The sequence below is a fragment of the Brienomyrus brachyistius genome, unplaced genomic scaffold, assembly GCF_023856365.1.
Source record: "Brienomyrus brachyistius isolate T26 unplaced genomic scaffold, BBRACH_0.4 scaffold41, whole genome shotgun sequence".
NCBI classification, from domain to species: Eukaryota; Metazoa; Chordata; class Actinopteri; order Osteoglossiformes; family Mormyridae; genus Brienomyrus; species Brienomyrus brachyistius.
Genome location: NW_026042316.1, coordinates 2081448 through 2107815, shown reverse-complemented (window position 1 = coordinate 2107815; position 26368 = coordinate 2081448). Strand labels below are relative to the sequence as shown.

Sequence of the window (26368 nt, the reverse complement as noted above, 5' to 3'; positions counted from 1 at the left end):
AATTAAATGTAAGTGCATATACACTTAAATTAGGAATTACATTACTTCAAATAGTATAAGAAATAAATTCACGTCCAAATAGCAAAAAAAAAAGCAAAACAGAAGCAGATATACTCCCCACACTAGGTGTTACCATCTATATCCAGCTGTGTGCCGTTCCCAAACAACATCTCCCCACGCTGGGTGTTACCATCTATATCCAGCTGTGTGCCGTTCCCAAACAGCATCTCCCCGCGCTGGGTGTTACCATCTATATCCAGCTGTGTGCCGTTCCCAAACAGCATCTCCCCACGCTGGGTGTTACCGTCTATAACCAGCTGTGTGCCGTTCCCAAACAGCATCTCCCCACGCTGGGTGTTACCATCTATATCCAGCTGTGTGCCGTTCCCAAACAGCATCTCCCCACACTGGGTGTTATCATCTATATCCAGCTGTGTGCCGTTCCCAAACAGCATCTCCCCACACATGGCCACGGCGCAGTAGTAAGTCCCAGCATCGGAGAGGCTGAGGTTCCCCTTGGGGAGGCTGTAGACGCAGCTCCGTGTAGGAGATCCAGCCTCAGGGCTCTTCTCACACTCATCACTGCTGTTTCCGTGGCTGTAAATGACTCCAGGAAGGGATTCTCCTGATCCATGTCTGTTAGGAGAAAGCGCCGTAGCTTTCACTCCTACAATCTAGTTATGTTGGAGAAAGCGCCGTAGCTTTCACTCCTACAATCTAGTTATGTTGGAGAAAGCGCCATAGCTTTCACTCCTACAATCTCCTGTGTGAGGAAGCGCCGCAGCTTACCACTCACACACTTCCACTTCTAGGACCCAGGAATAATCGAGACAGCACACGTCTTTCTGTTTTACTTGCGCAAGGGTGCCCACTTCAGGTGCAACAGACAGTATCTGCGCCTCTGTTGAGTGTCACACCGGACAGTCCCTTGGCTTCTTTATTTATAGGGTAGGGGAGGGGTTACATGGGTCTTGTCTTTAACTAGTCAATGCTGTGTGAGGCCTCCGTGAAACAGGGTTAATACAAAGCATTACATATCTCAAGGTGGGCCCCCTGCTATGTTGACAGAATCTGTTTCCTTTCTCAAGGTCTCTTATTCCTGCGTCACAATCTGGTAGGCCCCTGTGAGGACATCTTGTCTGCAACCCTTTCTGGGCCATGGGTTAGTTGTTAAGGGTTGCACGTGCACATATAGGAGGATAATAATATGATAAAATACACAGATACACTCTAACAGTCCCTCCTGTTTATCATGTTAATTATACATTTGCTGTGATATAAAAAGAGACAAGGGTGTAGCATCTCTAAACTTCGGGACTGGGCCATGCCGGTGAGGATTTCGGCCCGTCCGTCATGGTGCGTCATGCATCCACCCCTGCTCCTCTTCATCTGCATCTGTTTCCATGTTTTGGGTGAGGGACAAAAACATATTCTCCTGGGCTCGGAAAGCAGAGCTCAGGGCAGAATTAATCATTATACGAAAACAAGGTATCACTGTGATACAACAACAGAAGAACATCACAAAGAATGCAAAAAATGGTATACTCAATTTGAGTAATATGGACCACCAAGCCCCGGTAGTGAACCAGGACATCCAATAGTCGTTCTGCGTCCTTGTGTCGGTGGTCATAGCAATTTGCAAGTCCTTCAGCCTTTGCATTGCCTTAGTCATGTTGGGTGAATGCACATTGTCAGGAATGTATGTACAACAGGTTTGGTTCAACAGCACGCACACTCCTCCTTGCGCTGCAGTGAGGAGATCTAGCGTCATGCGATTCTGTATCACCATTTGCCTGGTTATATCTAGTTCTTCATTTTGTTGTTGATCTATGATAACAGAGGCGTTCATGAAAAGACCTAGCCTATAGGCTAGGGTTTCAGTACGGAGTAGCAACTTTCCAACACCCACATTGGGAAAGAGGGAGAGCGTCACTTTCCCTCCTGTGGTCCAGAGTTTTTGGTCTACGGGGACATCTGTTCCCCACACACTGTCATGTGGTTCAACCGAGACGTGTCGTTTCTCACGCGAGTTCTGTTCTTGGGGTACTATTACAAACGTATGGTCTGATACAAAGATGGGTGTGCATACTCCGAACCAATTGGGCGGCAACACAAAATATGCTCTATTTCCGCATAGCCAGGCCACTCCTTGCACCCAGTAAGTACCATTGCTGGGGTCTGACAACCTGCTTGGGGCGCCTTCTCCTGAAATGAATATCTGATTACAATTTGTGGTGTTCCCCATAAGGCGAGTACCGTTCATTTGATTAAAACATATAGTGTGATTAAAAGTTGCTGGGTCGCGATTCATTAGAACAGAAAAGGGGAACGTAACATTGGTTTTTGTCACATTGTAATCTATCCAAAATAATCGGTCACATGTGCCATTGCGTAGGCCGGGAGCATATGTGTCTGTGTCATTTATCTTTATGCCAGAATGTTGATATCCGACCCCACCGAATGAAGAAGCACACTTAGCTTGTGATATGTTCATGGTAGCCCCATATAGGGTCGGTCCTTCGCTGTGGTGTGGCATGACAGAACAAACGTAGCAGTTAGTCAAATTCTTATTGGATACCACATCATATACATATCGATACCAATAGTTCCGTAGGAATGGATGGGTTTCGTCTCCTTTTATGCTAGTGAGGTTCACTCCGTCCGGAGTCCACCTTTTCTTCTCCTGCACCTCAGTGTCTGGTACCAGCCATAGAATCAACATTACCATAAGACAGAAAAGACTTCCCAATATTCCCTTAGCCCACCACGGACACCCTACCAGAGCCATCCTAAAGGAGTACAGTTCAGCTGTTTTCTTCACCGGGTTGAGACAACGAAAACCTATTGTTTCTTCGTGCCTTTGTAGCGGACTTCCACTGTTACTCCGCGAATGAGGCATCTGGTAAGGGTTGAATGAGCTTACAGTGGCTCTTGTGGATCCAGGAAGGTCTTTCCGCGATTTTCAAGGCTGTTGGTGTCGTCAGGAGGACTTGGTATGGCCCGTCCCACCGAGGTGAGGTCCAGTCTTTCCTTTGTAGTACTCTTATCAGCACCCAATCCCCAGGCTTCACCGTCTCCTGTAAAGTAGACACAGACGCTTCTGGCAGATTGCCAGGGTGCTGGGTGTTATTCTCATCCACAGTTTTACTAATGCTAAGCATTCTGGCCACGGTCTGCCTGTTTCTTCCATAGTTTTTCTCAATCTATTTTTTACTGTCCCGTTTGTTCTTTCCACCAAACCTGCACTTTGCGGATGATATGCACAGTGATTTTTTAATACAAAACCCAATGTTTGTGAGCATAAATCTAGCACCTTGTTCACAAAATGAGATCCGTTATCTGACCGTATTACTTCCGGTATTCCATATGTGGGGAAGAAATGGGACACTAGACACTTGGCCACTGTGACTGCATCACAGTGTTTTACTGGGTATATCTCCACCCACTTTGAAAAAGTGTCTATTATCACTAGGCAGTATTTCACTCCCTGTGACCATGTTAATTCCACAAAGTCCATATGTATTGCCTGAAACGGTTGTGTAGGGTTAGGGAATTGGCCTCGTTTGGGTCTTAGATTGCCCTGCGCATTATGTTTACAACATATAAGGCATGCTCTACAGTAGTTTTTTGCAAAATTGGAAAAATTTATAGTGTAAAAATGTTGTTGTATTATATGTACCATCCCTCCTGTTGAGACATGGGTTACCCCATGACTCACAACCACGGCGGTTTTATACAGGCTGCGGGGTAAGATAGGTTTTCCGTCTAATTTGAATAGGTCTTTCTCTTGTGTGGCTCCTCTCGAAATCCACTTGTCTTTCTCTGACGTAGGAGCTTGTTGTTGTGCATCATATAGTACATCTTGTTCTATAAGGAATAACCCCTTCTCTGTTTTTTCTGGCGTTTGCTGGGCTGCTGCCTTTGCGGCTTGGTCAGCAAACGCATTGCCTTTCGTTTCCTCTGAATTATCAGTCTGGTGTGCTTTGCATTTACATAACGCGAGTGTCTTTGGTTTTTGTACAACGTCTAACAATCGAAGTAGAAGTGCTGCGTGTGTCAAGGTTGTTCCTTGGGAGCTTTTAAATCCTCTATTTTTCCATACTGCTGCATAGTGGTGTACTGCAGAAAACACGTATTGACTGTCCGTATATATTGTAATTTGTTGCCCTTCATATATCTCGCAGGCTCTGATAACAGCGTATAATTCTGCTGCTTGGGCTGAGCATGTGGATGGTAAGGCTCCTGCCTCTATTACTTTGTCTTTAGTCACAACTGCGTATCCAACCTTATTTTCCCCGTATCTGTCTTTGGCTGCAGAGCCATCGACAAATAAGGTTATGGCGCTTGGAATTGGAGTTAGTGCAATATCAGCGCGAGGTTTTGTCTGTTCCTGTATTTCTGTTTTGCATACGCCACTATTTGATCTCCTCGGGCTACGAATGTTGCTTCTGGTTTAGTTTTTTTTAGCTTTCTGAGCGTGTTGGGCATACTCAACGGCTTGCTGCACTGTACCTGTGTTTTGATGGACCCAGTATTTATCAATATACTTCTTTATTTCAGGTTTTAACCCTGCTAGGAAAGCCCGTTTTAATTGTTGTTATTACACCCCGTTCTCGTCCTCCCCATGAGGAATCCCAGAGTTTGTCCTGAACAACGGGCGTACCCTGTCCAAGAAATCCTCTGGCTCTTCGCCTTCCTTTTGCTTACATTGGGCTATTCTCCCGTAATCAACTCGTCTTGTAAATGTTGTTTCTAGTCTCTGTCTCAAGTCGCCCAATGCTTGTTGTAATTGTGGGTCATCGTGACCGAGGGGCAAATTGTTTGCTCCTTGTCCAGTAAAGTCTCCAGCCACCCGGCCCCATTTATGATTAAGTAATTGTCTAAAACAGCGGAACAGCTCTCTTCCATTTAGGTGAAAACTGACCTGCAACTCAGTCATGGCGGACCAGAATTCAGGTACTCCATCCTCTATGGGTGGAATGCCTTTTAGGGCAGCAGCCCTATCTTCCGCTGTCCAGGGGCGGTATACTAATATTGTTGCTGGTGAGGCTTGGCCTCCTTCGCCAGGGGCTATACGGGGGTTTGCAACTTCTACCATGGGAGCAAGCAGTTCAGATTCATCCTCGGAATCCGAACGGTACCATTGTGTTTTTTTTATTCTCGGGATTTATTCGCATTCGTAAATGCGGGTCTGTCGCTCTCGTTTGGTGTGGCCTTGCACTCCCTCCTTCAGCTCCCCGCACAGCAGGAAGTGGGGGGTCTGGCATGTTATGCTATGGTGGGGGATGCTGTAGTACTGGTGGGCCGTCCGTTGGTGTCTGCGGGGGAGCAGACGGCGGTGTTTCCTCGTCTATGTTAACAAGGGCCGCTTGCAGCGTCTCCTTTTTCTTTTCCTGTTTCTTTTTTCTGGCTATATCACGGAGTTTGCTTTGTTCTAACCAAACATCGGATAAGACATATTCTCGTCTTTTCTGTACTTTGTCCTTGCCTGTACAGCGGCCGGACATCATTTCTAATTTCAATTCTGTCTGTAATCTCAGAATATTTTCTGTACTCAGGGTTCCTGAAAACCCATGCTTTTTCCGCCATTTTTGGTTGCTTATTATTCCTGCCCCCTCCTTATACCTTTCCATGAATTTCTCATCACCCGCTAATTCTACCTTGCTTTGACTTTGCCCCATTTTTTTTTTATATACAAAAAATAATAACCCCTAAGTGCAAGTCCCTGGCATGAGACCTCGGGAGGACACTGGCACGGCCTTCTACTGTCCTCTAAAGAGACAGCGGTGTCAGTTTTCAGGGGTGAAATCCGTCCTTTTTCCCTTGGTCACCAGTATGTTGTTGCACCTAGGTCGGGTGTATGGGGCCGCTGATGCCCTCTCACTCACACCCGCTTTCCCTGCTGCAGCGTCGTGCTTCTCACCTGGTCCTTCCTTTATGACGAAGTGGTTCTAGTTCTTGTCCGGGGACCCGTCAGGCGCCAGCCCAGCCGTCCGGGAACAGTTCTAACCACCGGCCTGTGGCGAATTCACGTCGCAGGTCTTTCACTCACTCCCTATGAGCGAGACTGTCGACAGCTTTCGGTGTCGTTCGTCGGCGGACTGGTCGGCGCCCTCTGGTATCTCTCTCCGGATCCGGCTCGAAGGACCAATTTATGTTAGGAGAAAGCGCCGTAGCTTTCACTCCTACAATCTAGTTATGTTGGAGAAAGCGCCGTAGCTTTCACTCCTACAATCTAGTTATGTTGGAGAAAGCGCCGTAGCTTTCACTCCTACAATCTCCTGTGTGAGGAAGCGCCGCAGCTTACCACTCACACACTTCCACTTCTAGGACCCAGGAATAATCGAGACAGCACACGTCTTTCTGTTTTACTTGCGCAAGGGTGCCCACTTCAGGTGCAACAGACAGTATCTGCGCCTCTGTTGAGTGTCACACCGGACAGTCCCTTGGCTTCTTTATTTATAGGGTAGGGGAGGGGTTACATGGGTCTTGTCTTTAAACTAGTCAATGCTGTGTGAGGCCTCCGTGAAACAGGGTTAATACAAAGCATTACATATCTCAAGGTGGGCCCCCTGCTATGTTGACAGAATCTGTTTCCTTTCTCAAGGTCTCTTATTCCTGCGTCACAATCTGGTAGGCCCCTGTGAGGACATCTTGTCTGCAACCCTTTCTGGGCCATGGGTTAGTTGTTAAGGGTTGCACGTACACATATAGGAGGATAATAATATGATAAAATACACAGATACACTCTAACAATGTCTGAACCAGTAAACACTGTGTTCTCCTGCACAGCTCCCAGTCTCTATCGTACACTGCAGACTCACAGAGTCTGTGTCAGACACAGTGTCAGACACAGGCTGCTGTACCACAGTCTTGCTGTTGGAGTCTTTACCTGAAAAGCAAAATGTTGATGATGACAGCGCTTTGAGAGTCACAATGGAAAACACAGATCCTGAAAAATATTTCTTGCCGATTTTAGAAATATTTTGGAATGGATGTCATGTTGTTCTATCCATCCATAAAATAAGTAACTTCTTGGAGAATAGTTGACATTCTTGTCTCTTTTTGTTGTATAACTATTTATTAGTATATATTCAGTAACACTTTACATTAACTGCACCTACATTATACATTTACAATGCATTCATATAACATTCATAATCACCATGTAATTCGTATACCTTAATATCCTAACATACCTTAACAGCTTTAATATACATTGATAACATTATATGATAACAAAGATTATATTATAACTGTAACACTGGCCCAAGAAGTGGAACGGAGATCTAGATTTGCACGCAGCCAGAAGTTTTATTGGCAGCACTAGTACGTAGCAATGAAAGGGGCTAAGCGAGGAGAATGGTCGAGGGGCAGAAGCATGTGTCCGAAGCCGAAAGAGGAACAAACACGGGACACGACAACACAGGGAAAGAGTACCAGGAGAAGCCGGTCTCAGCGGGGCAAGAGGTTCAGGTTCGGGAACGGGTCTGGGAAGAGGAAGAGGAACAGACAAGGTAAGTACACTGGGCGGACGGAACAGGTAGGAAGCAACGGGTAGACGATAGACAATAGATTGCTCGGTATGGCTCAATAGCATGGCTCAATACTTCGCAATGTCCCGATGGAGCTCAGTGCTTAAATCCATTCCGTCATTAAGCGTTCTACGGAGCACCTGGCTGGTCCCGCCCATGTGGGCGTGATCGAGACGGGCTATTCGGTGGGTTCCGCCTGCATGGGCATGACAATAACAAACATTATATGATAAGAACAAACATTATAATTGTATAATCATATGTTTCATGTTAGTGCATGAAGGTAGATGAATTTAATTAATTTCAATGTAAAGAAATGAAGTGTGTAAAGTGTATTTTATATTTTCATGATTTTCGTGACTATCAATATCCCTCTGGCTTATGTTGACCATTTTGTTTGTCTATTTTTTAAACATTAAATAAGAAGTGTGCACCGCAAAAGGAATTACTTGGTTTCATGCGGTTTCTACTATTTATTTTCTTGTGTGTTGAAAGGAAAGTTTTTCCTTTCTACCATAGCACTACAGCAAAAAGCAAGACATCATGGCAAATGCAATTATGCTTTATTCAAATAAACATGATTACATTTATTATTATATTACAGTTGATTAGCATAATATCTTCAAAGGTTTCATGATTTAATCTGCAATCGTCTGGCCTGAAATCTTTTCCTGCTACACTGAAAACTCTCTCAGCCTGTGCAGAGAAAGCTGCAGCCAAAGGGTTGGCATCCTCTGATAAACATGGTTGGCTCAGGTATCGGTGACATTATGTGAAGCTTTCATGGCAGGAATAGGCACTAGTTTGACTTTTGATCCAGGAAAAGTGTTTGGGACGTTTCTTAGGTTAGAAACTGCAGTCACTGCAGCCAACACTGACTTTTAAGGAGAGACACTCAGCTCTTCCTATGAGCAGATCCACCATGGTGCACAAAATGACAGTATAATTATTGTTTTAGGTGACACTTCAAATGTTGCATTATTTCATTCTGAATAAAATTATAATAGTGATACACAACAATGTTAATGTGCTTATGTGTAATTCATATTTAAATATTTGGCTGTATAGCTAAAAGCTATATTGTAGCTATATGTACTGTATGTATATGAATTTATTTGAATTCAAATACGTATTCATTCTGCTTCCTTAAATTCAAAAATGAATTGTAATTCTGCATCCTGTTTTCAACAGCGATTCAACTTTATTTCAGATGAACAAAATTAATTGAAATTTAAGGTCCATTCTCAAACCAGTTCTGAATGGTGCATATCCGACTCTTATATTATAGCATGTCTTTCTGAGACAATATACACTGACTGTTGAGTTAAAAAATTTTAAGAATATATTTTCTTTGTCGCCTAAGACTTTTACGCAGTAATATATATATCAACTCAAAACTGAAATGTAAACATTTTCCTTTAATTTATTTGAAAGAGGCTGCAATGTGTAACATTTTTCCAAATCTGAAGATTCCATATGGCTGAAGATTTCTGACAGCAAGCAAAATGTAACAAACTGTGAAATAATGTGATGCAGCGCATGTTCATGTATAAATGTAACAAACTGTATAATGATGTGATGCAGTGCATGTTCATGTATAAATGTAACATCAGGAGGGGTCCAACACATAACTGTATACACATAACTAAATCCACTTCACACAAGTAAGATGATACTTAATGCCTCCTATTAATTTGTATTCTTGTATACTTATTTTTACATATTTCAGCTATTTATGCGTGTAATAATAATAAAAAGTTTATAATTCTAATTGGAAAGCTTTTATAAATGTTTTTGTTTAATGCTGTATATAGAAAAACATTCAAGGACCAATGCTCGCAATCTACATCAACTATGTTGGTTAATTTTATATTGACACAGAGCTCAACTGTCAAAAATGTTTGTCAAAGGACAATATTATTGACACTTTAATAAAGCAAATATGAAAATAGTTGGAATCTCATTTATCTGTGATTATGACAAAGGTTCCATTTCCAAATGCGATTTCATTATAGAACAGAGCAGCGCAATAATACACTGCAGAATCTGACGGCTCCACGTTAGAAATAGTGAGGTTAAAACTCCCCTCTGCATTCAGTAAGGAGTAACGTTTTATGTTTTTATATTCCTTGTAAAATTCACCAGGTACGTAGAGAAGTGCTTTCGCGATGAGCTGGGGCTTCTGACCAGCAGCTTGCTAAAACCAAACTGCAAAAGAAATATCTTCTGGACGGAAGCATGTCAGGGTCACACTGTCTCCATGCTGGACCCTCATCAGGTAGCTGGGCTGAACAACATCCACAGCCAGTGAAGTGTCTGGAAAAAGAGAGAAACACAAATGAATAAACAAACAAACAAACAAACAAATAAATAAATATCATAATAATAATCAGAATACCTATTACATATGATGAAGATTAAATGGCCAAATACTTATTACACTAATCACATTGTACAGGATATATAAAAATCCCCCCAAAATATGATTTAATAGTATAGAACCCTACTAATGAAAATGAGAAGACCAAAGAGTCTGAACATCTTTGCGGTTCCACTGTTTAGAATAAACTGCTCTGCTGCTAAGTGAGAGATCATGGTCGTGGTCGGGATGAAAGGGCAGGAAACAGAGAGGAACAAGACACACATCAGGCTGATCTGATTGGCTGTTCACATGGGAACTTACGTAATAGTGAAAAAGCATCCTAATGTGCACTTATGTATTTGTACATAAGAAAAAACAGAAAGAATAAAATATAAGAAAAAAAGGAATCTTTTCTAATGTCTTACCTGCCTCTGCAGGCATCTGCTGTAATGTCCTCACATGCTGCATTCATGTCAGCCAGCAGGGCCATCTGAGCATGTGGCTAGCGATCGTAAGCCTTCTAACTCCATGCTGAGCAGAGCCCCTCGATCGGGTTAAGGAATGGGGAGTAGGGGTCCATGATGTTCTTTCATTGTCAGAAATTGCACCACTGTACTGTGCCCAGTCAATACATGCTTGGCAAATTAAGGTTCATGAGATGCACCTATGTAATATTACAAAAAAATCTTGAGGAAATGCAGAGTTCTGGAGGAGATTCTCATACTGTAGATGATGGCATGTGTTTATGTGCCATACTGAAGAAACTGTACAAATTGCTAGACATAAAACACAGGACTGGCAACTTTCAGCAGAAAATAGATGGTACGTTTTAACACCTTGATAAAAAACTTAAAATCCATAGTATGTGGGACAACCTTACAGAACCTTTAGTAGTCATTGTTCAGAACATTAACACGGATTAAAAACAATTACTATGAAAGTGCATTATTCAGTTAAGTTGTCCTTTTGTGAAGAGAAAAACTGTCTTTGAAAAAGCGAAACAATAGAACTAAGCTGCTGCGTTGGCACCCCCTCGTGGTGAATTGAGGATAGTTCTGTCTGAACCAGCTCAGCAGGAGATTTGGTGTCAGCTGTCGTGACAAACTTCCTGCTTAGTGAAGGAATCTAGCGGTTTGAAGGGCAGACATAAATAAATAGACGGTATGTACTTTTGATATATTGAGAGTCAGCCGAGACACATTTGGGGATGGCAAGAGGTTCAATATTTATTAACTTATCAGCTCCGGGAACAACGCACAAACACTCAACTTCCCTCTCTTGCCTTCTTCTACTTCCCTCCAACTATATGCTACTACTGCCATCTAATGGTTGAATCCAAGCTACTACAGTATTGCACAACATGCAACCCCGGAGGATGGTAGAGACACAGAAGGCAACGTACTGTACGGGGTTTATTGTTGGGAACACGCAAACAGGACTGGAATCAGCAAGTACAATCGAGTCCAAAAGCCAGTTCTACAGGTGGCATGCGAGACGCAGGACAAGTACAAGGGAGAGGTCCGGGTGGATCAGGATGGGATGGGATGGGATGGCAGCAAAGCAGGCAGATGGACCGGATCGGGGTAGACAGGAGGAAGACCGCCCTGTACTTCTTATGAAAACCCTCAACAGTACCTTGCATATAATGCAGCGCCAAGCAGAACTAAACAGGGAGTTGACGTAACTCAGGTGTGGCTGCTGCCGCTGCATTCTCCCGAGGGGGGCGTGACAATACAATGAATAATGAACATCTTTAAATCGGTAAAATACGATTTACGGATATATCATTATTCGTACGCCATAATTATTTAGAAATTTGACCGACATTTTCTGACCAATAATTGTACATTTTGCTCGATTAACCCTCTCTTACTTGATAATTTCAAGTGCGCTCTCATCTCCACTGCTGTCAGTGTATAATTCTCCTCAAGTCCCTCGGCCACGTCGCGCGAGCTGGAGGCATGTTTGGCGAGTCAGATTATCATGAGAAGGAAGAGATACATTGTGTTGTTCATATGTCATTGAAGAGACCTTGTTTCATGAACAATGAACTTTTATTTAACCACCAACATCTTCCATGCAAACCCACAACCTGCTCTGTGCCGTCGGTCTCCCTACCCCTTGTCTTTACCTCCTCCCAACCCTCCAGGTCTCTCTGCTGGTCACCAAAGGTACTGCACTACATATCAACACATCCCCCTTTCTTTAAAGCAGAGAACAAACATGCCTTAACATACCAAAATATTATATTGGCATTGTCAACGTCAGTATTCCCATTTTCATCATATCATTACTGTTTTTTTTTTTACATTTCACAATGCTTTCAAATAACACAAAACTCTTTAAAAAAAATAAACGCCCTAATTTTCACACCCTGCCAGCTAACAGCTCGTTCTAAGGCAATAACCGACACCATTGCTGCCTTTATTTGTAAAAATATCCAGCCTTACGGTGTAATAGATAACTGCTCCACATCTTGGAGCTGAGGTATCACATACCACATAGGAAGTTTTTCACCAGGAAATGAATCCCTGTTCTGTATGACAAAGTGAGACCGATAGCTGAGTGCCTAAAGAGCCGCAGTAACATATGATGTGATAGTCACTGCACACTACATAAAAGTCTTTATTCCTGAGCATGTGTTACTGCATTACCGAAACTGAATGTTTGGTGTACATAACGGAGATGGGTTTTTTTTCTTCAATGAAGTTGATTGTAATGAAAGTTTTTATCCGTGTTTTGTTGCAATGTCTTAGCAAGTTCACCTCTTTTTCCGTCCATGGAATTTTCAATGTGGTGATGTAATCCATCTAGCAAGTTCAAATTGCCCAGCTGTCTTGGCCGCTTTTGGGACAGGTGTGCACCACAAAGTTGTTGTTGAAAGTGATTACAGTTGATCTTTTTCTGCGGAGAGGAGATGCTTGAACAGGGTCAGTCAGAAATGCCCTTTATTGACATGTTCTTTAGGGTGCTTGTGGCAAGTGCTACAAGATGACCGACCTTGAAAGTGGTGACACCTTTGCTGTGATGGTCATACCTCCACATTCCTGGGGACTGGAGGAGGTATGTGGTATGGATTGTGCTTAATGTCATCCCTCTTTGCAGTTTATCTGCATTTCCCTGTTACAGTACTTGATGAGATGGTGTGTTTGATATTTCACTCAGGTGTGTCAAGAAGTGGAAATTTTGAAAAAAACCACGGCACAAGAACGTTGTGGGCTTCTCCCATTCTTTTGAAGACGATCTGTTCATGTATATTTTCATGGAGTTGTGCAGTAGGCAGGTGAGTCCCTGACTTTTATAGACGTCTTACTAAGGCAAAGACTTTGTGATGGATCAGGCTGCCCCTGTTTCTCCCTGCCCAGACACTTGGTGACATCCTGAAAGCTCGCGGGACTCTGATTGACCCCGAAGTCCGCTATTACATTCAACAGCTGATATCGGGGATAAAACACATCTACCGGCAATATTATGTCCATAGGGAAATCTAGTTCGATATGTGTACATGCACTCACGCTTTACTCAATTCTCTGTTTAATAATGCTGGCATTTCACATGGCATTGCGAGTGTAGCTCGTCTGGATTTCTGTGTAGTGTTCATTTATCAATTTGGTAAAGTCTGCAGTTTGGCAAAGTATTTGAGTCTATCCTTAATGCAAATTTGTTTGTCTTTCAGAAAACTTATTTGTCAGTGACAAAATGAAACTGAAAATCGGGGATTTTGGACTGGCGGTCAAGCTGGAGCCGAGGGACAAGTAGGTGTTTTTTGCAGAATTCCTGGCTAAGCTTTCAAATTTGTTTATACAGCAAGCTAAAGCACATGTGCGCTTAACGTTTTCCATTTGTGTGTGTTGTAGAAAAGTGTGTGGTACTCCATGTTACATGGCTCCAGAAGTGTGGAAACGAGAGGGCCATGGAACGGAAGCAGAAGTCTGGGCACTGGGCTGTGTCATGTACGTATACCCTATCAACCCTCCTCCCGGCCAAAGATCAGCATGGCTAATAAAATCTGTCTAACATTTTAAGAAGACATGCGTCTAACATACATAAATATGTTTTTTTTTTCTACTTGAAATAGAAAAGAAAAATGAATACTGGCACACAGTTGAGAGGAATTGCTCTTTTGGAAGCACAGCATTTTTATGTCAAATGTGAAAGACCTCAAACACCTTTGCTGCCTTTCTTACTACAGGTACCAGCTTCTGGTTGGGGAAATCCCATTCGATCACGACGATCGCTGTGAAATGATAAAGAACATCAAAGAAGCTAAATTTATTCTACCCCAGAACCTCGGTATTGAAGCTGGGAAACTGATGGGCAAAATATTTCAAATCGACCCACGGGATCGCCCGTCACCGCAGAATATCCGTGGCCACAAGTTCTTCACAAAGGTTGGTCCACTTGCAAACTGGTGGGATGTGGATGATTAGCTGGTCTGCTGAGGTCACTGGTATTTACCCTTCCTATAAAATTACAGTAACAAAAGATGGATGGATGGATGGATGGATGGATGTATGGGATTGGTTTGCTTAACTGATGCATGTTAAACCAACACCCTAGGGTTTCACTCCAAAGGCACTGCCAGCTAGTAGCTGTGATAAAGCGCCGCAGCTTAAAGCAGTAAATCGATTTGTGAAGATTTTCAACTGGTTCATGCACCTGCTACAAGCTGTAGAGGAAGTACTGAGTAAGTGCAGTGAAGCCCTACCATTGAGTACCTCCCCCAACTTCCTGTTCACGCCAGTTCCAGCTTTATGGATAGGGATGAAAAATGGAAAGACATACACAGAAAATAAAATGCACAACCAAACATAAAATACACATTAACTGAATCTGTGAGCTTCAGTTTTATACCCTTAGTTTCTCTGATTAAAACTAGATTTAAATTCCTCTTTAACCAATTTACCCTATTTTAGGTTTAGTTACTGTATGTTTAGACTTTCATAGCTAAATTTAGAATCAATAACCAATTATGTCAAGATTAAATTGTAATTGGCCGTAGATTAGACTTAGGGATGTTTTTAGATTTAGGTTCACCAGTTCCAATATGTTTTTTGATTACCCTTCTTAGTCCAACTCCACTCAGGTGAAGAAAGGGTAAGTATATAACAACTTAAATGAAATACAAATTAGTTACGTAAACTGCATAAAACAATTTAACAGTCCTACCACAAATCCGGTAGTTAAATGAATATGAGTTGTCAACACAAGAATCGGTTTAGTTCCTTGGGTGACTCACCATCGACATCCAACGATATTCGAATGCAGCTCCAGGAAGTTTAGGTTCCCGCTAAAAGGACCTGACCTGCGTAAGCAAACAGGTATTATAATACACTACAATATTTACTATATCAGTCACTCTGTCTAATCATTACAGTTATAATTAATCAAATATATGACACTATATCAAAGAAAATACTTTTACACATAATGTCCTTTTTTTTGGAGGGGGTGGATCAGGGGGGAGGGATTTTTTTTTTTATTTGATTGATTGTTTGAACTTTCAAATATGTAAGAAAATACATATTTGAAAATACATACCGAAGAGAGCAGACCTACTTAGTACGCCTCCTCAGTTCTTCCAGTTTGTTGCGTTTCAAATATATTAAATGTAAGAAAGTACAAGAATGTAAATTCCTTGATCCATGTGCATCTCATAAATGCCTTCCTAACCATGGATTTGGATACTGATGTTTCATTCGTGAATATAAAAATGATACTATTTGAAACCAATATTCTGTTTGTCATTTCCATTCTAAATGAACAACCAAGATTTTAAAATATATATCTAGAAAGAACGTGTATTAAAACATGTTGAAACACGAGGAATTTACAAAATGCAAATCTACAAACAAGTACGAGAACCAATTTTTTTTTTAAGTGGGCTAATCAACAAATAACCTTTCTTTAACAGGTACTCCGGAGAGATAAGTATTAGTTACCTTTCTTTTACAGCATAAAGAATTGTACATTCACTTCAATACCGAAATGTATTGAATTATATAATACACTCAAAATACACATATTTCTAAACCAAATTACTAAATTGTGCCTCTTTACTGCACACACGTTTAGCGAATAAGGAAAATGTACCTCTGGTCAAAATGTGCTCACGCGGCTGCTCCGTGCCTCATGGGTGACTAGTAGCAGGAAAAAACGTTCAGCCATCACAACCAATGTTGTCTCGCTCTCTGAATATTTCTTTAATATTTCGGTGTATCTCCAAAAGAAAAAACCTTTTGCTCTTTGTAATACAGCTTGTTCACCGTCTAAGAAAACTACGTGACTACATTTTTTCAGGCAACCTGGAAAAACCGGAATATTCCTGTTCTTCACTTATGAGAGGGCGTGGCTTCACTCAAGCCAATTGAGTTTAACCTCTTAAATCCCAGATGGTTTTAACTACACTATTTTTCTGCATAAAACGCATGTTACATATTCAACTGTGTCTTTCTCATCTCTTTAGTGTTGTGTCTGTCTTTATTTGAAAAATGTGCATCGTTAATGTGTTTGGCACTCTCCTAAACGTCAATAACCAGAGACAGACAAATGGGAGTAAAAGACAAACAAAAAAAGTATCAAAATGACAGTGTTGCATTTTTTTAACACAGAAAGAGTCATTTCAGCTTTACTGCCACCTATGAGTTAATGGCTGCCAGTGTTTGTGTTAAAAGTGTCTGCAAATAAGTTTAACTCCGGTATCTTACTGAAAACGCGCCGCCTTCTTGCCTGCTGTCATTCGGCTAAGATATAGGCGACTCTGGTAAGTAACAGGTAAAGTTGTCGTTTAAAGTAATGCAAATGTGCATTGCCGGTTAGTAATTGTTTTACTATATCACGTTACGTCATTTATAGTTGTAGTACAGTGCATTCTGAATCCATCCTAACTAGCCATCTAGCTCATGTGAACATGAAGCAGTACCGCCTTCCAGCTTGGTTTTGCAGAGGGGTTGGTTGCAAATGCAAACAATCCCTTAATGTCCGTGTGTTGTGTTCAGATGTGAAAATAAAAGATAACTGTCAAATTCACTGTTTATGTCCTATTATACAAGATAGCACTGTAAAATAATTTGCTATGCATATGGATGCCCTGCATTGGTGCTGGGACCCCGTGGGCCCCAACGGAAATCTCGCGGGAGCGGGCGGCTAAAAATAGACAGCGGATCCCAAGATTATTGGCAGGATGGAGAATGTAACTGATGTAATTTATTTTGTGTTATATATTCGTGTTTGTTCTGAGCCATTGTATTAAGTTGTGATGTTCAGCTAGTTTGAATGTATTTCTTTGAAATTGGGTTCAGGGTTATCTTTTGTTTTTAAGCTGATCTTGTTTGTTTATAATGATATTTAAACATTTGTTGTATCAATTTGGTTATTGTTTTTTTTAATAACTGCAGATATTTGCACATTTGATTAGTTTTTGGGCTCAGTTTACATTTTTTCGTGATTTTTTGTTGAATTTGTTTTATTTATTCAGTTCTTGTTCTGCTGGAATAAGAATTGAATGCATATAAACTTATTTAATCATACAGTATATCCGTTAATGGATCTGCGGGTGCGGGCGGGATTGGACAGAAATATTGCGGGGGCGGGTGGGAGTGACAGAGACAGCCTGTGAGAGCGGGTTAAAAAAAAAACAGTCCTGCGCAGGGCTTTAACACTAGCGTTTGTTTTTAGTTCTTGATGCCCCCAGTCGGTAGCCCATGTATGTAAATATGTGGGTAGGATAACGGTTAAACCCCCCGATTCCCATGCAGCATTTGATCACAATTGATTGCATTCATGCTGGGAGGAGTCATCCTGTCTTAGCAGAGTCTCTGCTGAAGCTGTGTGTCAGCTTATTCTCCAGGTCTGACTAGTTTTTGTGTCGCTCCCCACACTTCTGTCACAGTAGATAGTCCTGACTCCCATGCGGCTTAATTAATGAAGCGGCTCTTTCCTTGCATCTAATAAATGTAGCAGCTATTTACTTGCATCTCTCACAGAAGCAGATGCTCCCTTACATTTGATCTACTACAGTTTTTTATAAGGTGTTTCCTTTGCTTTTGTCAGCCCTAATTCCCAAGTTTCTTTTGCAGTTTTTCCTGATATCTCTGCCACAGCTTCAGCTTCATTTTTTGCAGCCTCTCCTACACTGTCTGCTCTGGCTGCATCTTTGGCTCCTTCAACCTCCCTCCTATAGCTCCTGCTGCAGCCAAAGCCCCCACAGCTACACCCACTATTCCTACTACTGCTCCTACACCTAATGCCCCAACCGCCTCAGCTTCTGCAGCTGCTGCCCCAAATGCCCCAGCTCACTCTCTCTTTCTCGTCTCTTGATCTCAGACTCCTCTGCTTTCTCTCCCCTCTCCTCCATCTCTTCTTTTGTCTTTTTTCACCTCCATCGCTATAGCGTCTGCTATTACCTGGAGTGATTTATTTGTGTAATGACAGGGAATCCTTATTCCCTGGCCTGCTATGTAGTTCAATGGGTTGTTTGAGCAGCTTAAAAGTTGACACCCTTCCAGTCATGGAAGAAGGCTGGACTTTGGTCTGTCTCACCTCTTTGTTTTAGGGTTTTATTTTATCCTTGACTTTTGGTGTATCCTGCTTGTGTCTTGTTTTTTCTGTGATAGCATAACATGGCACAGGCAAGGAAAAGAGTATAAAGTCTATATTCCTAGTATTTCGGTTTTGATTTTTTGTCCCATGAGCTGGGCACACACAGCATATGTCGCGTGAAACATACATGTACATAAACACACATGTGGTGTTAAACACTTATGTGCATAAACATACACGTCATGTTAAACATACATATAAGCTGCTAAATATTCTGATATTATGACAGCTGATATTTGGAGAGGCAATCTCACCTCCTCTGTCCATGAAGTCCTGCGCTCTGACTGGGAGGCTCACTCTGAATTTCAGTTTGGGCTGGATATTTCTCCCCACAGGCAACAGCCTGCAGGGCCCAGAGAGGAGGCAGTGCCACCAACTGGCAAAACAGAGGTATGGCAGAGATGAAAGGTGCATCAAATCTTACAGCAGTCCTGACCAGTCGTGAAGGTCATTAAATATTAAGTGTGTATTTCTCAGAAACTGGAATGGAAATTTCACTTGAACTGCTTAATTACACAGGTATCGCACAGGCTGGGGCGGTGTTATAAATGTTAGGGAAACACACACACACAGACACACATAGATATCAATACATTTGTATTCATATCTTTATGGGGACTCATTTCTATTGGCAAAACCCTAATCCTAACTATGACAACCTTAACCCCTACCCAGCCCTAACCTTAACCATAAGTAATACGGGACTTTTGGTATTTTAGTTCATCAATTGCATGGACAGACTTTTTATAACATTGAGTTTTCCATTGTGGGAACTGGAAAAATGTCCTCACAAGGTCAAAGTAACAGGTTTTCTCTCTCTCTCTCTCTCTCTCACACACACACACACACAGTCTACTTAAAAGCTGAACTTACCTGTTAAATTACATTGGGACAGCTGACAGAATATTGATATTCTCAGAAACAGCACCTTAATCATTCTAGTAAAATGTCAAACAGTTTGGTGTCTGGGTGCTATGTGACCCAGATCATAACTGTAATACTCCTGTGTCCTGACATGCAGACACTCACAGCACGGCATCTGTGCAGGGGGCTGATGACAGCCATTGGCAGCTGATGATGGACACACTGCAGGCTGCAGAGAGCAGCTCGCCCACACAGCGATGGATCCGAGCAGCAGCTGGTGGCGTGTGCGGTGCCCGATATGAACCTGCACATGCAGCAGACACTTTTACAACATGTGGTTAGAGGTGAGACAACACAGATCACAGGCGTATCAAACCTTTGCAGTTCGTCCAGTTTGTGCAGCACTGTTGCGCCCCCTGTTGCTTGGAGGACTGGATGCGGTTGAGTAATGCTCCCTTTTCCACTCTCTGGTGCATATGTTAAGTATTGGTTAGGGGTCTGGTCGCAGTAACACAGGTAGGAAACTGAGTCAACTTTTTTTTTATTTGAACTAATAGGTGTTAGTGAAACGCATGACGTAATATGCTACTGGAAAAACATTGATAAAGCAGATAAAACAACAGCGGCAAATGGACACACTCACTGCAGTCTTCTGTTTTCTTGCATGACCTCCTGCAGCAAGAGGACCCCTCTGTCGGAGGGTCAGTTTCAACCTTCCCTAGCAGCTCACTGCTGCCATCTACAGGTGGGAAGAGTCTTTAATGAATTAATTTATATAACAATCAATTCAGCTGCACAGTTTCACAAAAAAAATAAAAAAATTAAACATACAGCAGGCAGAAACGGGTACAGAAGATCTTCTGGCCGATTCTTCCACTGAGGAAAGATGTTGTCGAAGCAGCATGTTCTCCCTGCGCAGCAAACAGCAGTAAATAGTGGCATTACTCGTGATTTGTGTATTCAGATACCATCCTTCACCCCAAAATCTGCCGATATTATACTTTGCCTTTTTTTTTTCAAGAGTGAATAACAAAATAAAATAAATCACATAAGCAGGTTCAGCTAAGCTCATAATGACCGATCCCAGGAACCAAACCTGAGCAGTTGCCAACACACCGCGGAGCCAATTTAGACTCACCAGTCAACCTATCCTGCACGCTTTTGGATTGTGGGAGGAAACTGGAGCCCCTGGCAAAAACCCCCATGCACATGGGGAGAGTGTGCAAACTCCACACAGAGAGGACCCAGGACCAAACCCAGAACCTTCTTCTTGTGAGGCAGAAGCACTAACCACCATGCTGCCCACGATCATTACATCGCATGTACAGTAATAATGCTGAGAGTTGCTTCTCCTTAATTACACTGCAGAGACGTAAACTGTGCCTTATTGGCCCTTAAGCTCATAATCTCTCGATTTTCCTTTGAGAAGAGGCTTGGTCAGGCACCTGACAACTTGTTGCAACAGTCTCCTACAGTATGTATTCCATACCTATTATATCAGCCATTAATGCCACATACGAGTAGAATTCTGCATACACTGTTATGGTCCATATAAATAACTAGATAATTTTCAATAATTAAAAATAAGAACCATATAGTATATAGTGTTGGCATGGTGGCCTCCCATTTCCAGGTATACAGGCCACTCGAACCCCAGCCATGTTCTGTGTGTGTGTGCCTCTGTGCCTGTCTGTATAGACTTTGCATGTCATGAATACATCACATTAGAGATGGATTTATACCAAAATTTTGACTTTGATACTGATACCAGCTTTGGGATCTTTCTATTAAAATTAAATCAATAATGTAAAATATTCCCATTTAAAAGTTATGTTGCCTTGAAATAAACAGGTTGATTTATCAATTGGGGTGGCATGGTGGTGCAGTGGTTAGCACTCTTGCCTCACACCTCTGGGACCTGGGTTCGAGTCTCCGCCTGGGTCACATGTGTGTGGAGTTTGCATGTTTTACCCATGGTGTCGTGGGGTTTCCTCCGGGTACTCTGGTTTCCCCGCATGGTCCAAAAACATGCTGAGGCTAATTGGAGTTGCTAAATTGCCCGTAGGAATGCATGTGAGAGTGAGTGTGCCCTGCAATGGGCTGGCCCCCCATCCCGGGTTGTTACCTGCCTCGTGCCCATTGCTTCCGGGATAGGCTCCGGATCCCCCGCGACCCAGTAGGATAAGTTTGGGAAATGGATGGATAGATGGATATACAGACAAATTAAGTAGGTTTTTACATATATAATGACAGCATGCAGTTTTTAAAAGATAGCAAAATTCTTCTTGTGTGCATCCATCCATCACTTTTGTTATTCACAATGTTCAGAGATCGCATTGTGAGGGCAACTTATGCTCCTCCCTCCACTCAAAGTCAGCTATTTGTGAAATAAGAGACAGAACATTTGAATTCACAGCTTGTCTTTTTGCTCCTTTCTGGGTTAATTTGGTGATTTGCATATCTTTTCAAGCATGTAAATGCACTGTCACAAAAATAGCACTTAAATGCTGCAAACTTGACATCTCAAAATGTTGAAAGAACAGTTGCTTATTACAATGAACTTACTTTGACATTGAGACATTGACATTCATGATCATGAAATAAAAAGCTTGCTGTCAGAGGTAGGGGAAGAAGATGTGTAATTGTATTTCAGACAGCTGTACAATTTTAAAATAGTGTCTATAGCAATGTTTACATATTCTTTAGTGTCAGGTTCGCCGCGGGCGCTGGGGAGCGGGTGATCGCTTAGGCAGGCAGAGGGAGCACCTGCTCGGGAGCCGCGGGCAGAGGGAGCGCCTGCTCGGGCTGCGCTGGAGCCGCGGGCAGAGGAGGCGGCGGCTCGAGCTTCGTAGCAGGGCTGGTCCACCTCTGGGAGCCTTGTATGGCCGGCTCGTCCATTACCCTCCAATAAAGTCCCTGGAGGGTGAAGTATCGATTCGCGAGGGCCGCGTGCGTAACTGGAACCACCAGCGGAGGCGCAGCGGTTGCAGCTGGCAGAGGAGAAGGGAGTGCCTCGGGCTGGGCGGCTGCAGGCGGCGGGACCTCCAGGTCCCGCACAGGAGAGACGGGCGTGGCCCCTTTAAGGGTGCAGGGCACCCGCGGGATAGCGTCCCGCACCACTCTGGCCCCTCTATTAGCCAGCCTCTCGGGCCGGAAGTAATACCGCTCGAGGGGTGGCTGCAGCTCCTCGGTAACCGGCTCCCGTTCATGGAGCAGGAGGAAGCCTGACGAGAGAGGAAGCTCCCAGGCTGATCGTCGGCTCATCGGGTCTCCTTCTCCTCTGCTTTCTCTTCTTGTGGTCCGTCATTCTGTAAGGATCGGCGGTTAACGGGTGCGGCGAACAGGTAGACAGACGGGCAGGAAACAGGCAAGGCAGGCAGGCAGGCAGGCAGGCAGGCAGGCAGGATACGGGGAAAAACGGGGATTTATTTCGGTAACGGGGACTTGGAAACATCTGACGCAGACTAACATCAGTGACAGACCAGGAACCAATGCAAGACACGGACTGAAATACACAAGGCTGGGCAAACATAATCAGACACAGCTGGGTACGATCAGGGAAGCACACGTGGATAATCAGGGGGCGTGGCACACATGAGGATCGTACGAGCTGGGCGTGACAACTTAGTAAGTCTTGTCAGTTCTCCTTATGAGATATTCAGCTCGTGCGTTTTTGAAAAGCTTGATATTATATTAATGTTTGGATGAAGAAATAATTCACTGTAAAAATAAATGTTTTCAATCCAATATCAGATTGTGGCTTCAGAGTTTAAGGAAAACCTGGACAAAGCTGTTGAAAGATGTGAGAACCTCCTGATACTAGCTGGATGTCTGCAAAGCATCACTGTCAGCAATAAAAACGAACTGGTGCAAGACATCATTAATTGGTTTGTCCTTCAGCACAAGGACACACTTTGAAAGGTGTGTTCATCATTATGTATTATCCATGTTCAAAGTTTTTAGGCCATTCAAAATTAGTGTTTTTTTTCCCTATTTTATAGGTTCCAGGATGGTCTTTGTTGCCGTGGACTACTGGATGCTATCCAGAGCCATCCAGGCGTATTCAGAACAGTATTTACAAAGATCAACGAAAAGCTTGAGAGTATTGAACAGCTGTTTACAGAACAAAGGTCTGAGCGAGGGAGCGACACATACGAAAATGAAGCCATCTGCCATTGGGGAGACTATCTCTTGGATGCTAAGAGTAAGTATTCCTCAACCACAATTAGAACCAAACTTAGAAGGATGTGGAATTCTAAAGAATGATAATTCTTCATAAAATCAGCACTCTATCCATCCATCCATCCATTTTCCAAACCGCTTATCCTACTGGATCGCGGGGGGCCCGGAGCCTATCCCGGAAACAATGGGCACGAGGCAGGGAACAACCCAGGATGGGGGGCCAGCCCATCGCAGGGCACACTCACACACCATTCACTCACACATGCACACCTATCGGTAATTTAGCAACTCCAATTAGCCTCAGCATGTTTTTGGACTGTGGGGGGAAACCCCACGACAACATGGGGAGAACATGCAAACTCCACATACATGTGACCCAGGCGGGGACTCGAACCCGGGTCCTATGGAATATTATTTAGTACTATATAACGTAGAATACAAGTATTATGATATTATTAAAAAGTATGCCAAATATCCATGATGTAATCATTACAATATAAACATTATAATGTAATCAACACAATGTAATCAACTGAGTATGTATTTGCACCTTTTGTTAGTCTGAGATTCTGTTAGCTACATTATGTTAGTCCTGAATCTATGAATATTCACTTTTATTAGCGTATATTTTATCACTGTGTTAAAGGACAAATATATTATCAACCTTTTAGTTAGACAATGTGTAAAAGGCTGAAACTGCCTAGGTTTACTACTGAAGGAAGGGATTCGCCTGAGTTCACGGCTGAGTATTTTTAAAAAACCAAGTGGAGCTGCTCACGCCACCATTATGTTCAGCCGAGAGACCAAACGGTAAAAGAAATGATGGACAAACTTATCACCTAGGGGTGTGGATTTAAGGGAAAAAACAATTATTGTGAATGGCTGAAGGAATGATGATGCTTAAGTGACGAGATATTGTTAAATGATAAGAACTTATAAAAATTTGTGTAAAACAGTACTGGACACACTTTTACGTGTCTAGCCTTGGTTGTAACTTCATTGTTGCAATAAAGACTGAATTCTGGATACTGCACAAGCGGACCTCTGACTTCTGATTTGGCGGAGAAGGAGAAATAACCACGACAGTCCCAGAGGTGTGAGGCGACAGTGCTAACCACTGCACCACCATGCCGCCCCCTATCAGCACTCTAACCACATATATTTAAGTACCATTCAGCCTTATTTACTTTATACATGAAGCCTGGCAAAAGCAGCCAGCCTTTACGGACACTGGAGGACATCCTTATTTTTGCCACCGGAAGTGACAGCATTCCAGCTCTTGGCTGTAACCCTGCACCTACACTTGATTTTCTTCATCATTCTTCAAGGTTCCCTCAAGCCAGCACTTGTTCAAACATCTTAAAAATATCATGCCATGCCTCATATGGAGATTTCAAATGCGACATGGACTTTGGAATTAAGAATTCGCCTGGTTTTGGAATGGCTTGTTTACGCGTAGTTGATGTTGCATTGTATGAAATTTTTACAGTTTAAAGCCCAGCAGTATTCTTCACTAACACTACTGGTTCACAGATTCAAGAAAGTTTTTAATAACTGAGGCTTTGTTATTGGTGCCAGCTTTTAGATACATGATTTTTCTGCTGTATCCACCAATTCTGTCACGCCCGGCTCGTCCGCTCCTCGTGTGTGCCACGCCCCCTCATTATCCACGTGTGCTTCCCTGATCTTGCCCAGCTGTGTCGCCCAGTCCCGTCTATTTCAGTCCATGTCTTGTCCGTCATGGATGTTAGTCGATGTCAGATGTTTCCTGGTCCCTGTACCGTGAATAAATTCCCGTTTTTCCCCGTATTCCGTCTGCTTGCCTGCTTCCTGCCCGTCTGCCTGCCCGTGCGATCACCCCCTTCACCGGCGATCACAACAAATTCCTCCTTGGATTATAATCCTCCACCTATTAAAAAATAAAGAAATCATTTAATATATATATATTTTATATTAATTTTGTAACTATATTAAGATGATCTGGTCAAATTGAAGCAGCAGTTTGATTTTCAGTAATAGAAATGTTCATAATATTTATGTAAATTGTTTATTACTAACTTGATTAACTTGTGATTGCCATCAATGTGCCAGAGTGCCCATGGCGATGGTACACTATAGCCTCCTCACTTGATGGTGTTAATTGTCAGGCCCCTTAAGAAAACACCAATGGGATTGACAGCCCTCATAACTTCCCTTAGCCTCTTTTTCTGCACCCTAAATTTTGAAAGACATAAAAAAGATGAATTGGTAATTCAAATTACTACAGACAGTAGTGAATGTACAGTATGTGCTGCAGTTACCTGCATACGTTCTGAGGCAAGCAAATATATATATATTTATAAAAAACTAAATTTGTTGTTTGATTATAGACAAATATGGTTGATGCTTAAGATTTATCTAAAACTTACCTCACTCCCATACTGCAAAGAAACCCTGACACGTTATTGTAGCCTGAATCTGGAAACTCTGTGATCACATTTGTCACCAGGTTATGCAGGTCTTCCTCAGATATTGATAAGTGCTATGGATTGAAAGTCCATGTTCTTCCATTCTTCTGTGGACAGTTCTTGTACTAATACCCAACATTTCTTCTATCTGTGGAACTGAGAAGTTATGGTCCAGGAAAAACTCCAGCTGATCTTTGGTGACATTCATTTTAGGTTGACCTCTAGTACCTGTATGACTTGGTGTTACAACAAAACCTGTGCAGACATTTTTGGGTTCACACTTCAAGAGCAGCTTTGCTCTTGACAAGTTTTCTAAAACTAAATCAGTTTCACGTTTCAGAAAAGATCTGATTAGAGTAGTTTCTATCTGTTCTATT

The 26368-nt window shown here is 42.6% G+C and overlaps 1 protein-coding gene and 1 long non-coding RNA gene across 5 annotated transcripts; both read right to left on the bottom strand.

Moving 5' to 3' along the window:
* Window positions 1–6360: 6360 nt before the first annotated feature.
* On the bottom strand, window positions 6361–16283 carry LOC125722723 (uncharacterized). 4 transcript variants are annotated; one of them, XR_007386528.1, is made up of 7 exons: window positions 15991–16283; window positions 15137–15202; window positions 14606–14647; window positions 12016–14360; window positions 10323–11850; window positions 7441–9851; window positions 6361–6892 (listed from the first exon to the last, which is right to left on the bottom strand). It is a non-coding gene; the product is annotated as an uncharacterized LOC125722723 (long non-coding RNA). The 4 variants fall into 4 exon arrangements; XR_007386529.1 differs by having other exon boundaries at window positions 6361–7731; window positions 9678–9851; XR_007386530.1 differs by having other exon boundaries at window positions 6361–9851; window positions 12016–14134; window positions 14239–14360.
* A 2465-nt stretch (window positions 16284–18748) lies between these two features.
* Window positions 18749–22626, bottom strand: LOC125722685 (uncharacterized). Its single transcript, XM_048998885.1, has 6 exons — window positions 22405–22626; window positions 20194–20273; window positions 20006–20034; window positions 19739–19829; window positions 19528–19666; window positions 18749–18874 (listed from the first exon to the last, which is right to left on the bottom strand). Exons 1-6 carry the CDS (start codon window positions 22624–22626, stop codon window positions 18749–18751), a joined length of 687 nt encoding a protein of 228 aa, XP_048854842.1.
* Between the last annotated feature and the right edge of the window lie 3742 nt (window positions 22627–26368).

Bases quoted from the DNA above. Each gene is read 5' to 3' on its own strand.
- LOC125722685 (XM_048998885.1), bottom strand. From the start codon at position 22,626: ATGAGCCGACGATCAGCCTGGGAGCTTCCTCTCTCGTCAGGCTTCCTC. The intron at 20,274-22,404 runs GTCCCGCCGCCT...TTTGCTGCGCAG, and splicing joins CTCCTGTGCGGGACCTGGAG to GGAGAACATGCTGCTTCGAC. The intron at 18,875-19,527 runs GTGAGTGTCTGC...CTGTTTTGCCAG, and splicing joins CCCTGCACAGATGCCGTGCT to TTGGTGGCACTGCCTCCTCT.